Source organism: Balaenoptera borealis (genome assembly GCF_965194805.1).
Source record: "Balaenoptera borealis genome assembly, chromosome: 20".
NCBI lineage: Eukaryota > Metazoa > Chordata > Mammalia > Artiodactyla > Balaenopteridae > Balaenoptera > Balaenoptera borealis.
This window is the reverse complement of record NC_138879.1, coordinates 37,478,392-37,499,624: the sequence shown is the minus strand read 5'-3', so window position 1 is coordinate 37,499,624 and position 21,233 is coordinate 37,478,392. Positions and strand designations below refer to the sequence as shown.

The following is a 21,233-nucleotide window of genomic DNA, read 5'->3' as shown; positions in this document are numbered from 1 at the left end:
ACTAATGTCCTTTGCCATTCTATTATTGGAAGTAAAAAAATTTTATTAACATGCACCAATCAAAAAATAAAATGTTTGATAAAATCCAGTCCTAGCAAAGGTGTGGCATATCCTATTAAAAGGTGTATAAAGTTAGAAGTATAAACTTCTACTTCCATTAGAAGTGCACAGGAAATTTGTCAGTAACTACCAAATAAAATTTCACCATTTAATTGTATATATACCACACTGTTTAATAGCCCCCCAAATTGGAAATAAACCAAATGTCTACCCACAGGGGATATGTTAAATAAATTGTGGCAAAAATTCATACAAAAGATATAGCCCTTTAAAAATAAGTTAGATTTGTCTATGTGCTGATGGGTTTAAGCTTTAAAAATAACCTATACACATACATTATAGAAAATACATATTTTAAATGTTTTAGAAGAATACCCACAGTAGTTCCCTTAAGGGGATGGAAAGAACTGGAAAGAGAGATCTTTTCATTTAATGCCTTTCTGTAATTTTGAGTCTCTAACCATGTATATGTTACTTTTCTTTTTCAATTGTCATTTGGGACTAAGTGGTGAAATAATGAGCCATTTTAATTCATTAATTTTATATATCGAAAAAAAATTAAATGTGATTTTGAAATCCATATTTATCTTTCCCAGTTTGCTGTCCTTAACCAGTGGGGGGATATGTACATATATATGTGTGTGTGTGTGTGTGTGTGTGTGTGTGTGTGTATTTTTATCTATGAACTATACAAAAGGCAAATCTATGTTTGCCTTTTGCCATACACAAAAATATCTAGACATTGCTAGAAATGGAGTAAATCATAAAAAGGTCATAACCTATAAAAGAATGTCAGCAAATCCAAGGACAAGGCATGATCAGCTGAGGACTGCTAATTCTCCTAAAGCCATGCTGCTTATTGGTCCTCCAAGGTATTAAAAATAAAAATTAGGAAGAAAGGGCTCACCTAACCTTCTTTATTTGCTTCATTTTTATATTATTTTCACTTACTTTGTCTAATCTCTACTACTCTTTTTTACCCTTCATGCCATGTCAACTTCCCCACACCATGATGCCATCTTTCGTTTTTGTTTCTAGTGTAGTGAAAACAGCAATGGTTAGCAGTTAGAAGACTTGCTTCCTTTCTTGCTAATTAGTTGTCTGACACTGGGCAAACTTCAGGGCCCATTTTTCTCATGTGACTAGGCATCAAAAGAGTAGTTGAATTAGAAGCCTTTTAAGATTCCTCTGACCCACTGACTATGCCATTTCTAAGGTTCCTTCTAGCTCTAAAATTCTATGATTCTGAGGTCAAGAGACAGTTGGAGATGTGCCAAGTATCTTTCATACTGAGCTTGATACAGATTGAGCTTAATAATATGACATTCACCATTTCTTCATTCCAAGTATCTTCCATACTATTCTGAAAGCTTTTATTTGTACAAAATGATCACTAAGGTGCCTTCAGAGTCTATGGTTATGGACTGTTAAATCTCATCTTAACAAAAAATAGATATTCTTCTATACCTAAAATAACTTTTTAGAGTTATTTCTAGGGCTAGTTAAGATTATTTTTTCTTAGTTGAAACAAAATTTAACTTTTAGCAGATAAGTGCATTGCTTTTCCAGTATAGGAGCATAAAAGAAACAGTGAACAAAAACACATGTGCCTTTGGATCAAGCCAAAAACTCAGAAAGTTTACACTTTAAGGGCACTTAGAATGACACTGCTGTGGAGGCTGATAGCAAAACCAGAAAAGCTCATCCACTTTAGCAGTGTAATATAACCCTGAGGGGAGTCTGTCAATGGAAGCGTTATCACACTTTAAACTCTTTTTCACTCAAACTGTCAGGTATCTATTTATCATTTCTCTTTGGTAATTCAGCCATCGTAAACATAGACACCTTTAGTGACTTTGTAATTGGCCCTCATTACAATACCAAATTACCCTGAGGGCTTGGAAACAAGAAAAAGAATGTTCATGTATGCCTATGAGCTAGGCATTCTGAGGCAGAATTAGGTCAAAACAACTACAAGCAGGTATCTTCAATTATTTATAATACTAATATTCAAAAATAAAAGAATTGTTTACTTGAAAACAGAACCTAAAGGCCAATGAAAAAGTCTATTGGATTTTTATTTTTACATGATTCAAACTTTGGAGGATAAAGACCAATCAAAAAACATAACCACCACTGCAGGATTCTAGAAGATTACATAAAATAAGATATTTGCTTTCAATACACAATCTTAAACTTTATAATTGTTTTTACTAACGGGATAACAAATACATAATAAATTACATAATAATTTCCTCAATAACAAGTAGTAAAAGATAATGACAACGCCAGCAAGTCTTCTTACATAGACTATTATAGCCAGAAAACAAATTTCAAGCATTTGAGGAATTTAGTACATCAGTTAGCCACTTACGGAAAGAAGTCTACTTAAATATAAAATTCATGGGGTTTTATCATGAACAGCCTTTTCTCTATTTTATTATTTTTTTAGCATTTGGATTTTTAGTATTTTTATCTCTTTGAAGAGAACTTTTTAAACATACAGAGTGAAGAGATTTCACAGTTCCTCAGTTAATTAAAAAGAACTTATATGAAAACAAGTATGATCACAGAATTTCAACAATGGTTTTGATTCAATTATTCTGTATTCTCTTCCTGGTTCTGAACAAGTCACTTAAGTTTTTCCAGTGAAGCCCCTTAGTAATTATACTTCATATTATCAGGTTTGAATATCTGTTGAAGCTTCTTTTGAATAACCCCAAATAAGGCTTGAATAAATTTCCATCTAATAAAAGAAAGCAATGACAAAGAAAAGCATAAAACAAAATAATCTATTCGCATTATATGGTAGGAGGTGATATATCAATTAAATGAAACTCTAGAAGCTGTAGCTCTTAACCTTTTGTGTAGAATCACTTATGTTTGACAAAATACAGAAAGACAGAACTTTCAAAATATATTAAAATATCATTGGTCATTTCATATACTATCAGCTTATGCTTCACCAATAATTTCTGGGTATAATTCCATATTATTATACTTCCATATATTATTATAACTTCAATTTTAGAGTAAACTAGTTATCAAACTGGTACACAGACTGCCAAACTAATACTGCCAAAATATTATTAAAAAATCATGTCTTTAGTAAGAAAGATTTATCTACCTAGCCAAAATTCGTATTATTCTAGATATCCCCGGAAAATTTCAAAACCATCAACATATCTTCAGTTAATAATTTAACATAATTTTTTGAAAGAAGTTTGTACTAATCAGAATTATTAGACAGTATAGTCATTTCTCAATTAAAAAACATTTTAAAATTTGCTCAAAGAGAGGGCCTACATACACTATCTTATTTTGAAGTTTTAAAATATGTTAAATACATTAATTAGATCTGGTTAGACTAAATCACTTAAATGTTTTTAATCTCCTCATATGACATCCATGTTTGACTATTTTGGGTAGAGAGATTTAAAAGAAGAAAGTATGAAGACGGGTGACTAAAATGAAAATTAATTTTCAAGGAAATAAATAAATATCCCCAAGCTTTAGGACAAAAACCCGTTATTTAAAACTTGAATAAAGATTTTCTTACAGTAAAATTATTTTTAAAAAAATATCAACACTAGCAATCAATTTGATTTTCATAAGTTATTTGATTATCACTGTAAATGTACATATAAAATGAACACATTAAAAAGTAATTTTAATCTTTTCAGCCTAATTTTTCCTCTAAAATACATTAACTTACTCACATTTTTTCCATCTAGCAATTCCATGCACTTTTCATTTCTGTTGAAGTTACCTACTACTTCAGGATGGACACAAGTGTGATCCCTGCTGGAAAGAATAGTCATTGGGACCCCTGAGTATGCTGTCCTCCGGAGCTCTCTAGTAATCTGAGCAATCTGCTTGTGTGTGCGTGTCCCAAAATATATTTTGGGTATCTTGGACTTCCCCCCATGATCCTTCTTAGCGGTATTTGAAGAATCTTGACTGTTTCCTTGTTTAGTAGAACAACAGCACCTAGAACAGTTACCAGGGGGCTGTAACAAAGGAAAGAAAAGATAACTAATGTCTGGACTACCATAAAATTGTTATCAAACCTCTCATGGAATCAAAACTAAAAGCAGTGAATCACAACTGTCAAATAAAGAGAAATTCATGATGTTATGATGTTACATCATCTAAAACTTGCCATTAAAGAAAAAACTACAAATTCAATTTCAAATTGGTTCTCCTTCATAAATAAATGATAAATGATAAACCATTTTTATCATTATAAATGATGTTACCATATTTGCATTGTTTTCTAACATACTACTCCAACTCTCAAATTCCAAATGTTTTAAGTATATTTTAATTATCCTCTTTCATAAATTATAAAAACAAGATAAAACAGAAGACAATTTTCATTTTTGCTTAGGCTTCAAGTGAAAGCCTAATATAAATTGTGATATTACAATTTAGAGTTGATAGTGCTATTTTTCTTCACAGCACAGTCCATTCAAATATCCTATAATATACCAATATCTTAAAAAGCATTTTAAATATGGCTTACAGAAGAATAGAAATATCAAGTTGAATCTAAAGCATCAGTCAAAAACAAGAAGAGAAAACTATTCTCTAGAAAAAGTATGAAAATGAATGCAAATTATTAATATTTAATAATGAAGGCAGGTTGCTTGTGTGGAACAAGTATATCTGAAATTCAATTACCTGTCATGGAATGTAACTCCATCAGTAAAATTACCAGTCAGGATAGCTTTTCCTGGACAATTTTACTCAATTCAGTTTCATAATTAAAATAGTTATATAAAGGCACCATATGGAACATCAGGAGTATAGTCTAGTATTTAGCTGGTTTTTCTCTCCTGTTTCCAAACTCTCAAAAATAAAAAAATTAAAAAAGCTTAATGCTATATATTAGAACCCAAGGATTCTTAATAACTACTCCCTTCTCAACCTCAGTTACTATAAAATGAGACAGAATGCAGCCTCATTTAAGAGAAAGACTATGAAATGGTTAGTTTATAGGAATGGTCACTGATAGGGAAAAAAACTAAATAGCACAGTAGCTTAAGAGAATTTGTACTAGAAAGTTTTAGTTTAGTAGAACAAACACACCATTTAACTGCAGATTTTTTTAAAATTATAATCAGTAAGATTAGCCTTCATAAACAAATGCTAAGTCATAGCATGTTACACCACAATACTGGGGATCAAGCTGTCTTTTAGCCTCAACTCAGTGGAAAAGCAAGTTCAAATTACTCCCAGTCTCGCTCAACCTTGTCCGCCATTAAATATTACAATACATGATAGAATGGATGTAAATGTGACCCTTCTGGAGCTGTCACTCACTGGGATAAAAGGTTCACTGATGTGCCAAATAAACAGTCAGTCAAAGCAGATAAAGTTACAGCCATGCTGGAATTGTTACATTCCCCTCTCAGGTTGCCAGTAACAGCAGATTTCATTACAGAGTGCTGCCACATTAAATAGCCAGTTCCAAATATCCTGCCTTCTATATTGAATAATTACTTATTCACTGAAAGGATAAAAAGAAGAGTTATGAATGGGGCTCTTGTCAACAGTGAGGCAGGAAACAGCTGACATGTGGTTTATGTTACATATGTTGCAATATCTAACAATTTATGGTCACACAGAAAATGGCATGCAAACTATATCATGATATTTCTGACTGAATTCCTTTCTAGCCTTTGCAATGATCACACTAATTAATTAACTCAGTAAAAGAATTAAGGTAACTCTTGGTAGCAGAATTAGTTGACTTTTCCATACCTTCAATCTTTCACTCAATTATATCTCTTCCCTATGATACAGTTAAATTCACTCTGAATATTAGAATGCTAGGGCTCAATGCATTGTTATATTCCACATGGATATATTATATACAAGCATAAAAGTAACTCAATAACGTGGCCTTTTTTCAAGGCTCGGAAAACCTACTTTTTGATATAACACTTTTCAACATGAATTCCACTTAAAGCTTTATCACCCACTCCTTTTATTTTAATTCCACTATTTTTCTAAACAAAAAATTCAAATGCTACAGAAAAATACAAAATAAGTCAACCACCACCACAAATAACTTGCAGACCCTTCTACATATAATTATATCTTCCATATTTTTTCAAATAGAAAGGGATGCTATTATATAGACTTGTAACTTGCTGCCTTGTATTCAAATGTTTTAATTTTTAAAAGGGGTATTTGCACTAATAATTTTAAAAAGGGATCTGCTTATCTTAAAATATTATGCTAGTAGCTGTACTAACAAAAATAAAAGATCAAGAACTAGTTTCAGAAAGCTCTTCCCACTAGAGCAGCTTTATTTAGGTAACTTAAATTTGTTTTTCACTCCATAACTGAGAAAATTTTAAACCACTGCTAATTTTATACTAAAAATGGTTTTTGTTTGTTAAGTCTTAAAATGCTCTGAAGTAATTATACCATCTATGAACTCAAGGGTGACTCCTCAAAGAAGATGGTTTTTCAGTGGGTGGTTGCACAAGTAGAGTAGAAGATAGAAATTAAGAAAGGTGATTCTTATTTATTTGCAATATTAAAGGGGAATTCTTTCTTCAGAAGTGATCTTCTCTTGGAGTTTCTATTTAAAGGATTTGGTATAATCATATTTGAAGATGGAAAAAAATGAATCTGGCAATAGAACAGAGGCTTAAAAAAGACAATTATTTAGTAACAAAAGAGAATTATTTGTACCAAAATCAGCAAGTTTCAATTCTGTAAGAAAACTAGAGAAAGAATCCTGAAACAGCAATGATAGGAAGTCATAATATCCTCCACTCCAATAATAGGCTAATATTTTCTGGCCTCTCTCTGAAACCCTTTGACCTAGGGGTTTTGAAACAATAGAGGAACAAAATTAAATATTTTTCACTAAGGATTTCTCCTGCTAACAAATGATCAAGTTTATCTTTCATAGGGATGTCTTCCTTTTGTTTTTGCTCTTTAAATTTACAGAGACTGTATTAGGAAACTGGAGAATAAATTTAAAAATATTCTCTCTCATCTAATATATCTGAACGCCAAGAAGATAAAACACATGGGCTCCCAAAACCTGTAATCTCTAAGAACTGTAAATAGCTACACTGTATGGTAGAACCAAACTCTTTAGGAGATGGCTTCTTTTCCCATAGCTGGAAACTGTCTAGAGTTCTTTTACTTCAACAAAAGGCAAGAAAACTTAACCCAAATAACAGCAAAAAAATCTATTATCATTTAAAGAGAAACACAAGAGATACATGTGGGTGTGACAGCTCTATTATTAGTTCCACATGCAGGAAGTCAATTGTTTAAAAATACATCTCAAATTTACAGTAGCCAAAACTGTTCTTAGGAGGTCAGCAACCAAGGATTTTAGAAAATTTTGTGTCTAACAATTTCTATTTATTCTCTCTCTTGTCATACTACATAGAGACATAAATCGAAAATTTTTGAAAGGATAAAGAATATAACATTTGATCTTGAAGGCCAACTACTGATTCCTTGCCACTATTCCTTTCACAAGGCTACAATCAGAAGTTTAAGTAGATTAAGATAACTACATCAACCTCTAAAGTTTCATAGCTCTCTCCAGCCTTTCCCCACAACAACAAAAATTACTATGCCTAAATACTTGGAAAAATAAAAATTAGCATGGTGACTATGCCTTAAAAAGGAAAATAATAAAGGAGTAGTTAGAAACTATTGCATTGTCAGAGATGTTACTTTGTAAATTCATAAGTCAAGGGAGTATCTAAAAGCAGTTTATGAACTGAATTCTAAAAGCAAGCATAAAGGGATATATTTAATATGAAAGATAAGTAATAAAGAAGTGGAGAGGAAAAGAGACCAAAAGGAAGCTTACTGGTATGAAATAAAGGGAAAACTAGGTCCATGAAATAGTAACATATGTGCATGCATTGTCTTTCAACCACACTCCAAAATTCTTTGAGGACAGAAACTGTCTTACATTACTTCATCTACTCATTCATTGAGCATGGTGTTTTGCATATAACTATAACTTAATTTCTTTTAATTGATGGATTGTGACTAATGTCCCTAAACCAAATACTGTACCCATGCACCACATTTTATCTGTAGATGCTTAACTGATGCCCTAATTTGAAGTTCTTCACATATCAAAAAATTACCTCAAAATAAAAAGGTTAGCTTTTAAAAGAAAAAATACAAGACAATTTGTTATTTTTCAAGAACAAAAAGAAAAATCATCTTGTTATGCTAATATCTGGGCCACTTTAGTTGTGGGTGATAAACACATATCCTGATATATTCATTATTAATAGCTTTCATTTATTAAGGCTGTCCCTGTGCTAAGCACTCTACATGTACTCTCTCATTCATTCATTCATTCATTCAAGAAACGTTAGAATTCCTGATATATCAAGCCAAGTAGAAGACAATGACAAGGGTCATTTCACCCCACTGACAAAGAGGGCTTTACTTTTTAATTGTTCTACAAGGTGTGTTTATCAATACCAGTTTCACTCACGAGGTAAAGAACTGTTTAAAGTTGGTACTCTAAGTGCATTATTTCCGGAATGCAACTACAAAATATTCTTAAGGATAAGCTATACAATTTACTTCATAAAAACTATTTTAACTTATTATTAGTTGACATTTAAGTCAAATATTTTGTAACAAGATGGACATTATATTCCAAAAGGGAAAAAACCAAAAATTCTCAAATAAGAGACTCTTTAGAGCAAGTGTCAACAAACTTTTTCTGTAAAGGGCCAGAAAGTAAATATTCTAGGCTTTGTGGGCCATAAACTCTCTGCCCCTATACAGGAAAATATCTTTATGATCTCAACATAGGAAAGGATTTCTTAAACAATACACCAAAGGCACAAATGACTGAAAACACAATCTCGAGAAGACATGTGCACTGTATATAACCAACTGAGGATCATTAGTCACAATATATAAAGAATTCCAGCAAATTAATTTTTAAAAAACAAACCCAATAGAAGAAAGAGCCCAAGAAGAAGAAAATCAAAGGAGAGAAAAGCGGAAAAGCCAATAAACATCTGAAAAGATGTGCAACCTAATGCTCAACCTCATTACTAATTAGGAAAATGCAAATTAAAACCATAATTAGATTCCATTTCACATCCACCAGACTGGGTAGAGAGGATATACAGCAACTCTCTCATATACTGCTGATCCAAGTATAAAGTGGCACATCCACTTTGGAGAACAAATTGGTGATCTAGTGAAATCAAGGATACACAGACCCTTTGATCCAGCATGACCCTGCTAGGCATACATGCCAGAGAAGCTCTTGCAAATTAAGACAGATACAATAGGGATATTCTTTGCAGTACTGTTTTAATAGTGAGGAGAATAAGCCAAGCGTGTCAACAAAACAATGGATAAACTGTGCAGTTCTGTCAATCTATGGAATATTGTATATAATAAAAAAATATGAACCAGAGAGTCCCATGTATTGACATAGATAAATATCAAAAAAAATTGTTGAGCAGGCTGAGTATGACTTAAATAACATTTTATTCTCCCCATAAACTTCCAAACAAATTGATGACAGGAATAAAACTATGAAAACTTTATGAAAAGAATTAGGAATCCCCACTATGTTAGATAACCCTTGGAGCTAAGGACTGTAATAGACAATATACTTGAAAAATGCTAAAAAGTGCTTCAAAAGGAACCTAAAACAGCAAATACACTTGTTCCTCCTCAGCAGCTTAATACCTAGCAGAATAACTTTCATCTTAATCCCTCCTGACCAAAATTTTCAACTAATTTATTAGGAAATAGGTTCTTAACTTACATCCATGGACTGTTACAGAGGAGAGAGTTTGAGATCATCCAGAAACTACAAACACAATTTTGTATGCATTTTTAGAAAGTCAGTCCATAACTTTCATCATGTGCTCAAAGAAGATTGTGACCTATTTGGATGAGGTCTTTATTCCAGAATTTATGTCTGATTTTACAGTGGAAATAAAATAGAAATAGCATTTTCTTAACAACCAACTTGGTTAGTCACATTAATTCTGTAAAGGAATAAACAAGTTGATAGTCCAAAGAAGATAATTTTATAAGGGTTCCTCTACTGCTTGTAAATTAATTTCTCTTTTAATGTTTGTTAATTACATAATGTTAACATAATTCTAAAACACTTAGTTCACTAATGTTTATTTCTAACTCCATTTTACAGATGAAAAAGTAAAATCTAAAGTTCTTCAAGTTGCTACAAAATTCATGATAATTTGTGAGAAGTTGGAAGTCATAACCTTAAATCTTAAAGCTTTAACAGGATCATTTTTACCTACCATATAACTTGGCAAAAAAGCAAAATACTGCCCTTTTTTATTTCAAAACATCATGCACCTAAAGAGCTAGTGGTAAAAAAGTCAATGAATACCGAATTATACTTTGAGGCATGTGAAGGAGGGTTTACTGTTAATCTTTATCAACCATTTGCTGTTGTCCAAGCCATCTAAACAGGTACTGAATGCCTGTTGTGCAAAATCTCACATAAGCACACACTCTAGTAAGACAGCCAAAGTGACATAACTATACCTTTTCCACTATTCTTTTTTAAAAATTCAAACAGTAGTACTCTACTGCCAGTTTCATGATTAAACTGCACAAGGCAGCTGTTTATCTACTCACAGCAACCAGCAGGTGAACCTGATTCAATATTTATCACAGGCTTTCACAGATCACTGCTAACCAAGCAAACGTTTTAATTAAGCTGGAACTTGCTTCAAAGAGCTCATTCAAGATGTCAATCGGCAGGTAAGGGATCAGATACAGTGTCAGGTGAGAGTGTGTAATACAAATCCACAACTTTCTTCATCCCATTGCTGTAAATTAGCCTGCTCTAAAGTTCAGACTCTGATTGTAACAGACTGCCAGTCTCCTGGAATGTGTAACTGAAGTCACTCAAATTCTATTGTGAAGGTTGTAAGCAATATGTTAAACTGCAATGGGCTAGCACATTAAGACAGATCCTTTTCACGGTTGTTTTTTGATACCATAAGTGTTTGTTACCCTACTCTCCACTTACTGTTTACTTTCTTGCCTAGTGTAAATGGGAATTCCTTAACACAGTTGCCTCAGATTCTGAAAAGTTTATAATCAAGAAAAACCCAAAGTGGTATTTTTAATTTTTAATCTAAATTTATACTAGAACAATTATATTCTGTAAGACTTCTCAGTTTGAGAACAAACACATTATAAAGATGACCAACCTGTATAAAGCAAAAATTCTCCTGGTACAGTAGAACTTATACAGATGTGACTATAGCAGTGAGTCTCAAAGTATAGTGATTAGTCACACTGACCAACTTCATGAGAAATACCTGGGGTATCTACAACAATAACAACAACAAAAAGGAAAAAAGAAGAATCAAAGAAAGGAAGTGGGAGAAAAAGGGAAAGTTCTTCCTTAGAGAAGAATGCTAGCTAAAAATTATAAATAGAATGACAAAATTTTAAAAATCACCATTTTGCAACTCCCATGTAATAAGTGATTCCTGCAAGGTACATAAATGGATGCTAAAATCACTGGGGTGAAAAGCTGTTGGGAAACAAGATATTCACATAGTCTCCAAATATCACCCCACAGATTACTTATTAATTACAAAAGAAAAATGTGCCTTTATAATGGAGACCTGGTAGTCACCACTTCAACCAAATGGTCAATTTTAACATTAGCAGTAGTGAGACAAACTGGCATCATGTGCCTCTTGATGTGGTATAATAAGAAATATATTTATGTACTATTCTTGAACAAAACTACATGATTATGAAATCCAAACAATCAAGCCATGAATCAAAAAGAACCCAGGAATAGAGAACCTGTGGTAAAAAGACATATATGTATATTATTTAGTTGGTGAAAATTAATCCAGCTGCACTCTTATATTTGCACTTGTATATTATACTTCAAAAATCCTATCCCTTGGGATTGCCTGACATTTTTATTTTCTCCTTTATTGTATAGTATTTTGGTATTTTTCAAACTTTCTTCAACGACCCTTTTAAAATGAGAAAACAAAGCCATCCTGTGTGACATCATCTTCTACATACTGACCAAAATGCTATAAATAAAACTTATACAAAATAGACATTTTTGCGTCTTTCACCACTATTAAAAATTACTAGACAAGTTGGGACTTTCCTGGTGGACCAGTGGGTAAGACTCCACGCTCACAATGCAGCAGGCCTGGGTTTGATCCCTGATCAGGGAACTAGATCCTGTATGCATGCCACAACTAAGAGTCCGCATGCCACAACTCAAGATCCCACAAGCCACAATGAAGATCCCATGTGCTGCAACGAAGATCCTGCCTGCCACAACTAAGATCTGGCCCAGCCTAAATAAATAAATAAATATATTTTAAAAAAATTTTTAAAAATTAGTAGACAAGTTATTATCAATATACAAGCCTCTAAAGCAGCACTACCCAATAGAACTTTCTGCGATGGTGGAATGTTCTTTACCTGCACTACTGAATGTACTTGCCACTAGCCACATATGGCTACTGAGAACTTGAAATGTGATTAGTGCAACTGAGGAACTGAATTTTAATTAAATAGTCACATGTGGCTATCAGCTACCATAGCAGAAGTGTAGATTTTAAATATTACCACAGGACTAAAGAGAAAATTTTGACTTAGACCAGTGTTCAGTCTGGTGCCAAACTTCCAAAGGAATTCAAATCCGCATAGTAAGAATTTTATTCATAGATGCTATCCTAATAGAGTAACCCTTCAGTTTGCTCTGTTCAACTCTCTTAAAATCTCCTGCTTCAAATAGCTATATTACTTGATGAAGACAATGTTAAAATTAACAATTAATTAATTATTACTGTGGGTTCTAAACTTAATCTGGAAAATAAACTAGTGAGAATAACCAAAAATTTTTAGAAAAAAGATGGTTAAAAATAGTACATATTCTCATATATGTAAGAATTTAGTATATATGATAAAGATGTTATACTAGGCACCTCTTTAGACACATGTTCAACTCTTTATTCTGAAAACCGTTCATCAATTATAGCCCCTGCTGAAAAGGTAGACCCAGTATCTACATTAATAACACATGACCAAGCCCAAACACACTCCCAAATATAGCAAGACCAGTAAGATTCACTTTCCTAGGAATCTGTATTTGGGTCATTTAGACTGAGTTGATTATACTACAGGGAACAGACCAGAACATTTCAAAGACTTTAAGCCTTTCATTTCGAGATGTGATGGTAAGGTCATATGACAGAGAATAAGTATCCAGAAAAAAACAATCTACAAGAAATGAGAGAACTCTGCACACAGAGGCAGAAAAGACACACTTGAGGCCCCAAAGAGAAGACAGAAGCTGCCTAAAAACCTCTGAGTTCCAATAAGGGCAGCTGTATATCTTTCTTGATCTTTCTGGAGTAGGCTTCTAATTCTTCAAAAGCAAATCACTCCTGATTAAGTCAGGGGTTGAAATATCAAAGAAATAACAAGAGAGAATTTCCCTAAATTGAAAACGTCTCTGAATCTTCAATATAATAATTAAACCCACTAAGTAAGTAGCATCGTAAATGAAAAAGACTCTCACTTAAACATCCAGTCATAGAGATTAGAAATTATAGAACAGCCATTCAAAAGAATGCAATGTAGTCATTAAAAATGATGTAGAAAAATATCAAATGACATCAAAACACAGTACTGATCTATTATTACAAGGAGAGATAATTGGACATTATTTGCCTCCTGAGTAATGTTAACAGCAAGTATACAGGACTTGTGTTATTCTGAAAAACAAAAAAGCAAAAAACAAGGACAAAATCAAACCTGAATCTAATTCAACCTGTAGACCTAACTACCATTACTAGAAATATGGGGATAGAGGACTATCTTAAACGACACCAGGTGGACAAATTCAAACAAATCCTGAATATGAGGAATCCCACAGAACACATAACACAGTTTTTTCAACAAATAAATGGCACCTCTCTTAAAAGAAATGTCATGCACATACCTTGTTTGGATTCTGATATTTAAAAAGCCAACTCTAAAATGACATTTTTTAAGCAATCAAAGAAAATTTCAACCAGGATGGATATTAGACTAAGAATTACTGGTTTTTTCCAGCTATAATAATATTACTTTTTAAATGTCATTGCTATGTTTTTAAAAGTATTTATCTGTTTTAAATACATAAATTGTTTTATGGGTAAATAGATATATGATGTCTGATAGTTGCTTTAAAATATTCTAGTCCCTCACTCTTTCCTCCACTGATTCCCTCAAAAAAGAAAAGAAAAAAATGGCAGGGGGTAAATAAAACAAACAGGGGAGGTAAAATATATTGATAATTGTTAAAGCTGAGTGATGGGCACAAGAAGGTTCATTATTCTGCCCTCTCTCTGCTTCGTGTATGAAATTTCCTTAAAAAAAGATTCTAAAAATAAGGAGCATTTACAAATACGTTTTTATAAAACAAATCCAACATTGATCCTAAACCAGATCTAGATAAACTTTCTCTCAGTTTATCTAGATTTGGTATAATATCACTAATGAATATTACCTGGCAGGCCAAGATGGCAGAGTAGAAAGACCCCGAGCTCACCTCCTCTCATAAGCACACCAAAATCACAACTAACTGAAGAACAACCATTGATGAAAATGACTGAAACTAATGAATTATTACAACAATGAATTCTAAATGTAATAGCAAATAGGACTCTTCTACACATACACAAAACACACACACACACACACACACACACACACACACACACACAAAACCAAAAAGCCAAGAACAGAAGAATAATTCAGTATTAGGACATTTATCAATACACTTTAACATATTAAAAAATAAAATGTGAAAATAAATCATATTCATCTTTACAGTTTAATATTAATCCTTGATGAAAATGCTGAACAAAATAGGAATAAAATGACTATCAAGAAAAAACATATGATAAATATATAATTAAATCAATAATATAATTTATATGTCATTTAACATATAATGTATATATAAAAAATATATAACTTATATGTTTTATTATTATAACTTATATACATATGTAAAAGGTTTCAAAAGCCAGTATCATGCTTACTTACAGAAACTAGAAGCACTCTAATTAAGGCCTCAAATGAGACAAGGATGACCATACTTCCCGGGTGCCTGGGACTATCTGAGTTTATATCTGTTCTTTCAGCTTATATGATCATTCAATCTGTTACTATTATTACACTTAACACTTTTTTCCTGAGATATTATAAAAATTGCAAAGAAGGTAAATGATCATTATTTACAGAAGATATGATTATATACTTAGAAAACCTGAGAAAATGTATTGAAACTATTACAAATAGAAGAAGTCATTAATGTGGCTCAGGAAAAAACAACAACAACAATAAATGTGGTTTGGGGGAAACAAAGAGAAATTAATATTCTTTATGTATAAAACTACAACTAATTAGAAAATGTAATAGAAGAAAAAATCTCAATTACACAGAAATAAAAGGTAAATTACTAAGAATCAACTTAAAAATTAACTTAAAAATACATTTAAGAAGTTAGTAAGAGGATGCTTAATTAATTAGATATGGGATATTCTTTCATGATCTACATGTATATCAAATCATCATGATGTATACTTTAAATATCTTACAATTTTGTCAATCATACCTCAATAAAGCTGAAAAAAATTAATAAGAAAACTTTAAACATGACTGAAGGAAATAAAGAAAAAATCAGATAGAAACAAAGCACGGTCTTAAGTAGATGACTTACTATCATAAAGAAGTCAGTTCTCTTCCAAATAATCTATAAAATATATCAAGGATATTTTGTTAACTATATAGGTTAACTCTAAAGTACATATGTAAAAATAAACAAGCAAGAATAGCCAAAAGACATCTTAAATAAAAGGATAATAAAGAGGAACTAGACACACAAAATATTAATGAACTACAATAATCAAAACAGTATAGATCAATGAAAAAGAAAATATAGAAAAGTCCAGAAATAGAACTAGATACATTAAGGAATTTGGAACGTAAACATTATAAACAAAGTCAAAAGACCAAGAACAAATCAGTTATTTTTTTAAAAAAACGCTGTTCTGGAATTCATAACACAAATAAAGGCCTAATTTAATATTGAAGAACCCTGTAAAACAGTAAAAAAGAAAAGAAAAAAAGACCAACAACCTAATTGACAAAGGAGATAACCAGATATTTGAAAAGATACTCAACCTCCCTCATAACAAGAAAGAGAAGTATACATTAAAAGTATGAGATGCATTTTTTAACCAATCAGGCAGAAAAATGATCAAAGACTTTGATAACACACTTATTTGCAAGAGAGTAGAGACACATATGTGTTTCATATGAGTATGTACAAGTACCATGTATAATTTGTCTGTATATTATATGTATATCCTTGCTTTTACAATTCTGACAGGATTCATAAGAAACCAATAACAGCTGCATCTGGGGCAGGAAAAAGAATGGCTGAGAAACTGAGTGTGGGAGACTTTTTAATACAAACCCTTTTGTTCTTCTTGTTTTTTACACCATAGACATTATCACTTTTCAAAGACAGGTAGGTAAAATGTAAGTTTTAAAAATTAAATTACCAAATTGCCTTCCTCTGGTATTATAGATATACTAACTCCCTATAATGTTGATAACAATGTATACAGAAGTAGGACATACTGACATCACAATTTCATTCTCAAAAGAGAATGAAGACTCAGTGAACATTACTAATAGTAGCAACAACAATATCACACTAGTTATAACTGCACAGGATAAAATTTTCTCATTGACTGAAAACTGACAGAAGAACCAATTATGTGACAAAACTGTGACTGGCAAAACTTCACCTAGAAATATTAAATATGTTAGAACAGCGTGGTACTAGCACAAATACAGACAAAAATAATCGAATCAAAGAGAAAAGTCAGAAACTCTCATACATATAGTCAAATAACTCTCAACCAGGGTGCTAAGACCATTCAGTGGGAAAAGGACAATTTTTTCAACAAACAATGCTGGCAAAAATGGATATTCACATACAAATCAATGAAGTTAGACCCTAACCTTATACTATATACAAAACTAAAAATGGATCAAAAACTTAAAAATAAGAGCTGAAACTATAAAACTTTACCAAAAGTATAGGCAACAAAAGCAAAAATAGGTAAACTGGACTTCCTGAAAATTAAAAACCTTTGTGCATCAAAGACACCACCAAACAGAATGAAACGCAATCCACAGAATGGGAGAAAATATCTGTAAAATCTAAAAAGGGGTTAATGTCCAGAATATACAAAGAACTCCAACTCAACAACAACAACAAAAAACAATTAACCCTATTCAAAAAAATAGGCAAAGGGCTTGAATAGACATTTCTCCAAAGACGATATACAAATGGACAATAAGCACATGAAAAGATGTTCAACATCCCTAATCATTAGGAAATGCAAATCAAAACCACAAAGACATACCATTTCACATCCATGAGGATGGTTATTATTTAAAAAGAAAAGAAAACAAAATAGAAAATACAAGTGTTTGGCAAGGATGTGAAGAAACTGGAACCTTCCTGCGAATTCCCTGGTGGTCCAGTGGTTAGGGCTCCGTGCTTCCACTGTGGGGAGCATAGGTTCAATCCCTAGTCAGGAAACTAAGATCTCGCACACTGCAAGGCACCGCCAAAAACAAAAGAAAAAGAAACTGGAAACTTGCTACATTGCTGGTGGAAATATAAAATAGTATAGTCACTGTGGAAAACTGGATGGAAATTCCTCAAAAAATTAAACAGAATTACCATGTGATCCAGCAATCACACTTCTGGGTATATATCCATAAGAAGTGAAAGCAGCAACTTGAACACATAGATATCCGTACACCAACATTCATACAGCAGCATTATTCACAGTAGCCAAAAGAGGAAAACAACCCAAATGCCCACTGAAGTATGACTGGATAAACAAAATGTAGTATAGAGGCATTCAATGGAATATTATTTAATCATAAAAAGGAAGGGAATTCTGACACATGCTACAACATGGATGAACCCTGAAGACAGGCTAAGTGAAATAACTAAGACACAAAAGGACAAACATTGTATGATTCCACTTATATGAGATTCCTAGAGTAGTCAAATTCACAGAGACAGAAAGGAGAATGGTAGTTACCAGCGGCTGAGGCAATGGGGAATAGGAGTTACTGTTTAATAGTTACAGAGTTTCATAGATCAATGGAACAAGACAGAAAGCCCAGAGATAAACCCACGCACCTATGGTCAACTAATCTATGACAAACGAGGCAAGGATATACAATGGAGAAAAGACAGTCTCTTCAGTAAGTGGTGCTGGGAAAATTGGACAGCTACATGTAAAAGAATGAAATTAGAACACTCCCTAACACCATACACAAAAATAAACTCAAAATGGATTCGAGACCTAAATGTAAGACTGGACACTATAAAACTCTTAGAGGAAAACATAGGAAGAACACTCTTTAACATAAATCACAGCAAGATCTTTTTTGATACACCTCCTAGAATAATGGAATAAAAAACAAAAATAAACAAATGGGACCTAATGAAACTTCAAAGCTTTTGCAAAGCAAAGGAAACCATAAACAAGACGAAAAGACAACCCTCAGAATGGGAGAAAATATTTGCAAACAAATCAATGGGCAAAGGATTAATCTCCAAAATATATAAACAGCTCATGCAGCTCAATACTAAGAAAACAAACAACCCAATCCAAAAATGGGCAGAAGACCTAAATAGACATTTCTCCAAAGAAGACATACAGATGGCCAAGAAGCACATGAAAAGCTGCTCAGCATCACTATTAGAGAAATGCAAATCAAAACTACAATGAGGTATCACCTCACACCAGTTAGAATGGGCATCATCAGAAAATCTACAAACAACAAATGCTGGCAAGGGTGTGGAGAAATGGGAACCCTCTTGCACCGTTGGTGGGAATGTAAATTGATACAGCCACTATGGAGAACAGTATGGAGGTTCCTTAAAAAACTAAAAATAGAATTACCATATGATCCAGCAATCCCACTACTGGGCATATACCCAGAGAAAACCATAATTCAAAAAGACACATGCACCCCAATGTTCACTGCAGCACTATTTACAATAGCCAGGTCATGGAAGCAACCTAAATGCCCATCGACAGACGAATGGATAAAGATGTGGTACATATATACAATGGAATATTACTCAGACATAAAAAGGAACGAAATTGGGTCATTTGTTGAGACATGGATGGATCCAGAGACTGTCATACAGAGTGAAGTAAGTCAGAAAGTGAAAAGCAAATATCGTATATTAACGCATATATGTGGAACCTAGAAAAATGGTACAGATGAGCCGGTTTGCAGGGCAGAAATTGAGACACAGATGTAGAGAACAAATGTATGGACACCAAGGGGGGAAAGCGGCAGGGGGGTGGGGGGGGTGGTGTGCTGAATTGGGTGATTGGGATTGACATGTATACACTGATGTGTATAAAACTGATGACTAATAAGAACCTGCTGTATAAAACAAAATAAAATTCAAAAATTCAAAAAAAAAATAGTTACAGAGTTTCAGTTTGGGAAGATGAAAAAATTCTGGTTACATAGCAATATGAGTAGACTTAATGCCACTGAACCGAACACAAAAAATGGTTAAAACGGTAAATTTTCTTACATACACTGTATCACATTTTTTTTAAAATGAAGGGAAAGAAAGCTGAGAAAAACCTGTTAGGAGCAAGCCTGCACTACAAATGTTAAACAAAGCTTTTCAAGCTACAAGAAAAATTATACAAAATAGAAAAGAACCTACATAAAGGAATGAAGGGCACCAGAAGTAAGAAATAGGAAGATGAGGGAAGAAATAATTTTCCTGATTTGTAAATTTATTTAAAATAACGGAGGTAGACTTCCGGTTTCCATTTTTGAATATAAATAGTTCGGAAGTCACCACTCCATCCTAACAAGTAAAAAGCTGAAAAGACTGAAAAATCAACAACTTTTCCTGGGTTTGTAAGAGAGGGGAGGACAAACCATTGCCTTTAAGATTGGAGAGACAGACAGGTGAATACAGGGAGTAACAGCGCACAGGAGCAGAGACACCAGTGGAAACCAGTGCAGGAACAAGTGCTGGGCTAACAAAACCTGAACTGTAAGTGATGAACTGCTAGAGGCTCAGTATGCATAACTCTCTGAGTTAAAAATTCCAGGGGTGCCCAGTCATGGAGGGCTCCCAAATATTGTGACATTTACGTCCAGGAGCCAGACCAGGTTCCTACAATACACATCAGAGAAATATACCCTCGTGCTCCCAGTAAGGGGAGCTGGAAAGGAACCATTTTGAAATACCAGGGCACACTGTTCTTCTTAACAAAGCCTGCCCTCAGGGGAAACTAGTTAACCAGAGCCTAACCAGCTGGGGTATTATCGGAGTCTAATCTAATGCCCAACTCTAGCAGTCTAGCAGTCCCTTCTATATGGGAGAAGGGAAAAAAACAACTCCAGTCCACTCAAGCCATCCTGTCCCACCTAAGGGGGTGAAAAAACTGAGAAACTTCTGTGAAGTTCCCAGTCCAGAGGCACAGGCTCACTAAAAGACTAAGACCCAATCATGGGACTATAGAACACTTGCCCTCCCTGCCATACCTCACCACCAAATTACTAAAGGCCTGTTTATAGCAACTTCTTTTACCCAGTATGTCATGTCCAGCTAACAAGAAAAAAATTACAAGGCATACCAAAAGGCAAAAAACACAACCTGAAGAGACTGAGCAAGCATCAAAGCCAGATATGTCAGGGATGTTGGAATTATCATATCAGGAATTTAAAACAACTATGATTAATATGCTAAAGGCTCTATTGGATAAAGCATATAGCACGTAAGAGCAGATAAGCAATGTAAGCTGAGAGACGGGAATCCTAAGGAAGAACTTTTTTTTTAATGCTAGGAATAAAACACTGTAGCAGAAATGAAAAATGCTTTTGATGGGCTTCTTAGTAGACTGGACATGGTTGACAAAGGACTCTCTGAGCTAGATATATCAATAGAATGCTTGAAAACAAAAAACCTAAGAGAACAAAATCTGAAAAAAACAGAACAGAATATCCAAGGACTGTGGGACAACTACAAAAGT

At 33.1% G+C, this 21,233-nt stretch overlaps 1 protein-coding gene across 8 annotated transcripts in view; it reads right to left on the bottom strand.

The window, feature by feature from the left end:
- BRIP1 (BRCA1 interacting DNA helicase 1) overlaps positions 1-21,233 on the bottom strand; it is a 199,194-nt gene that overhangs the window by 130,186 nt on the left and 47,775 nt on the right. For 7 of the 8 annotated variants that reach the window (XM_082371969.1, XM_082371975.1, XM_082371971.1 and 4 more), the window contains exon 7: positions 3,780-4,070. The exons of the other annotated variant lie outside the window; for it this stretch is intronic. In XM_082371969.1, coding sequence (XP_082228095.1) covers positions 3,780-4,070 — 291 coding nt within the window. The remainder of the gene's footprint in view (positions 1-3,779; positions 4,071-21,233) is intronic. 8 annotated transcript variants of the gene reach the window in all.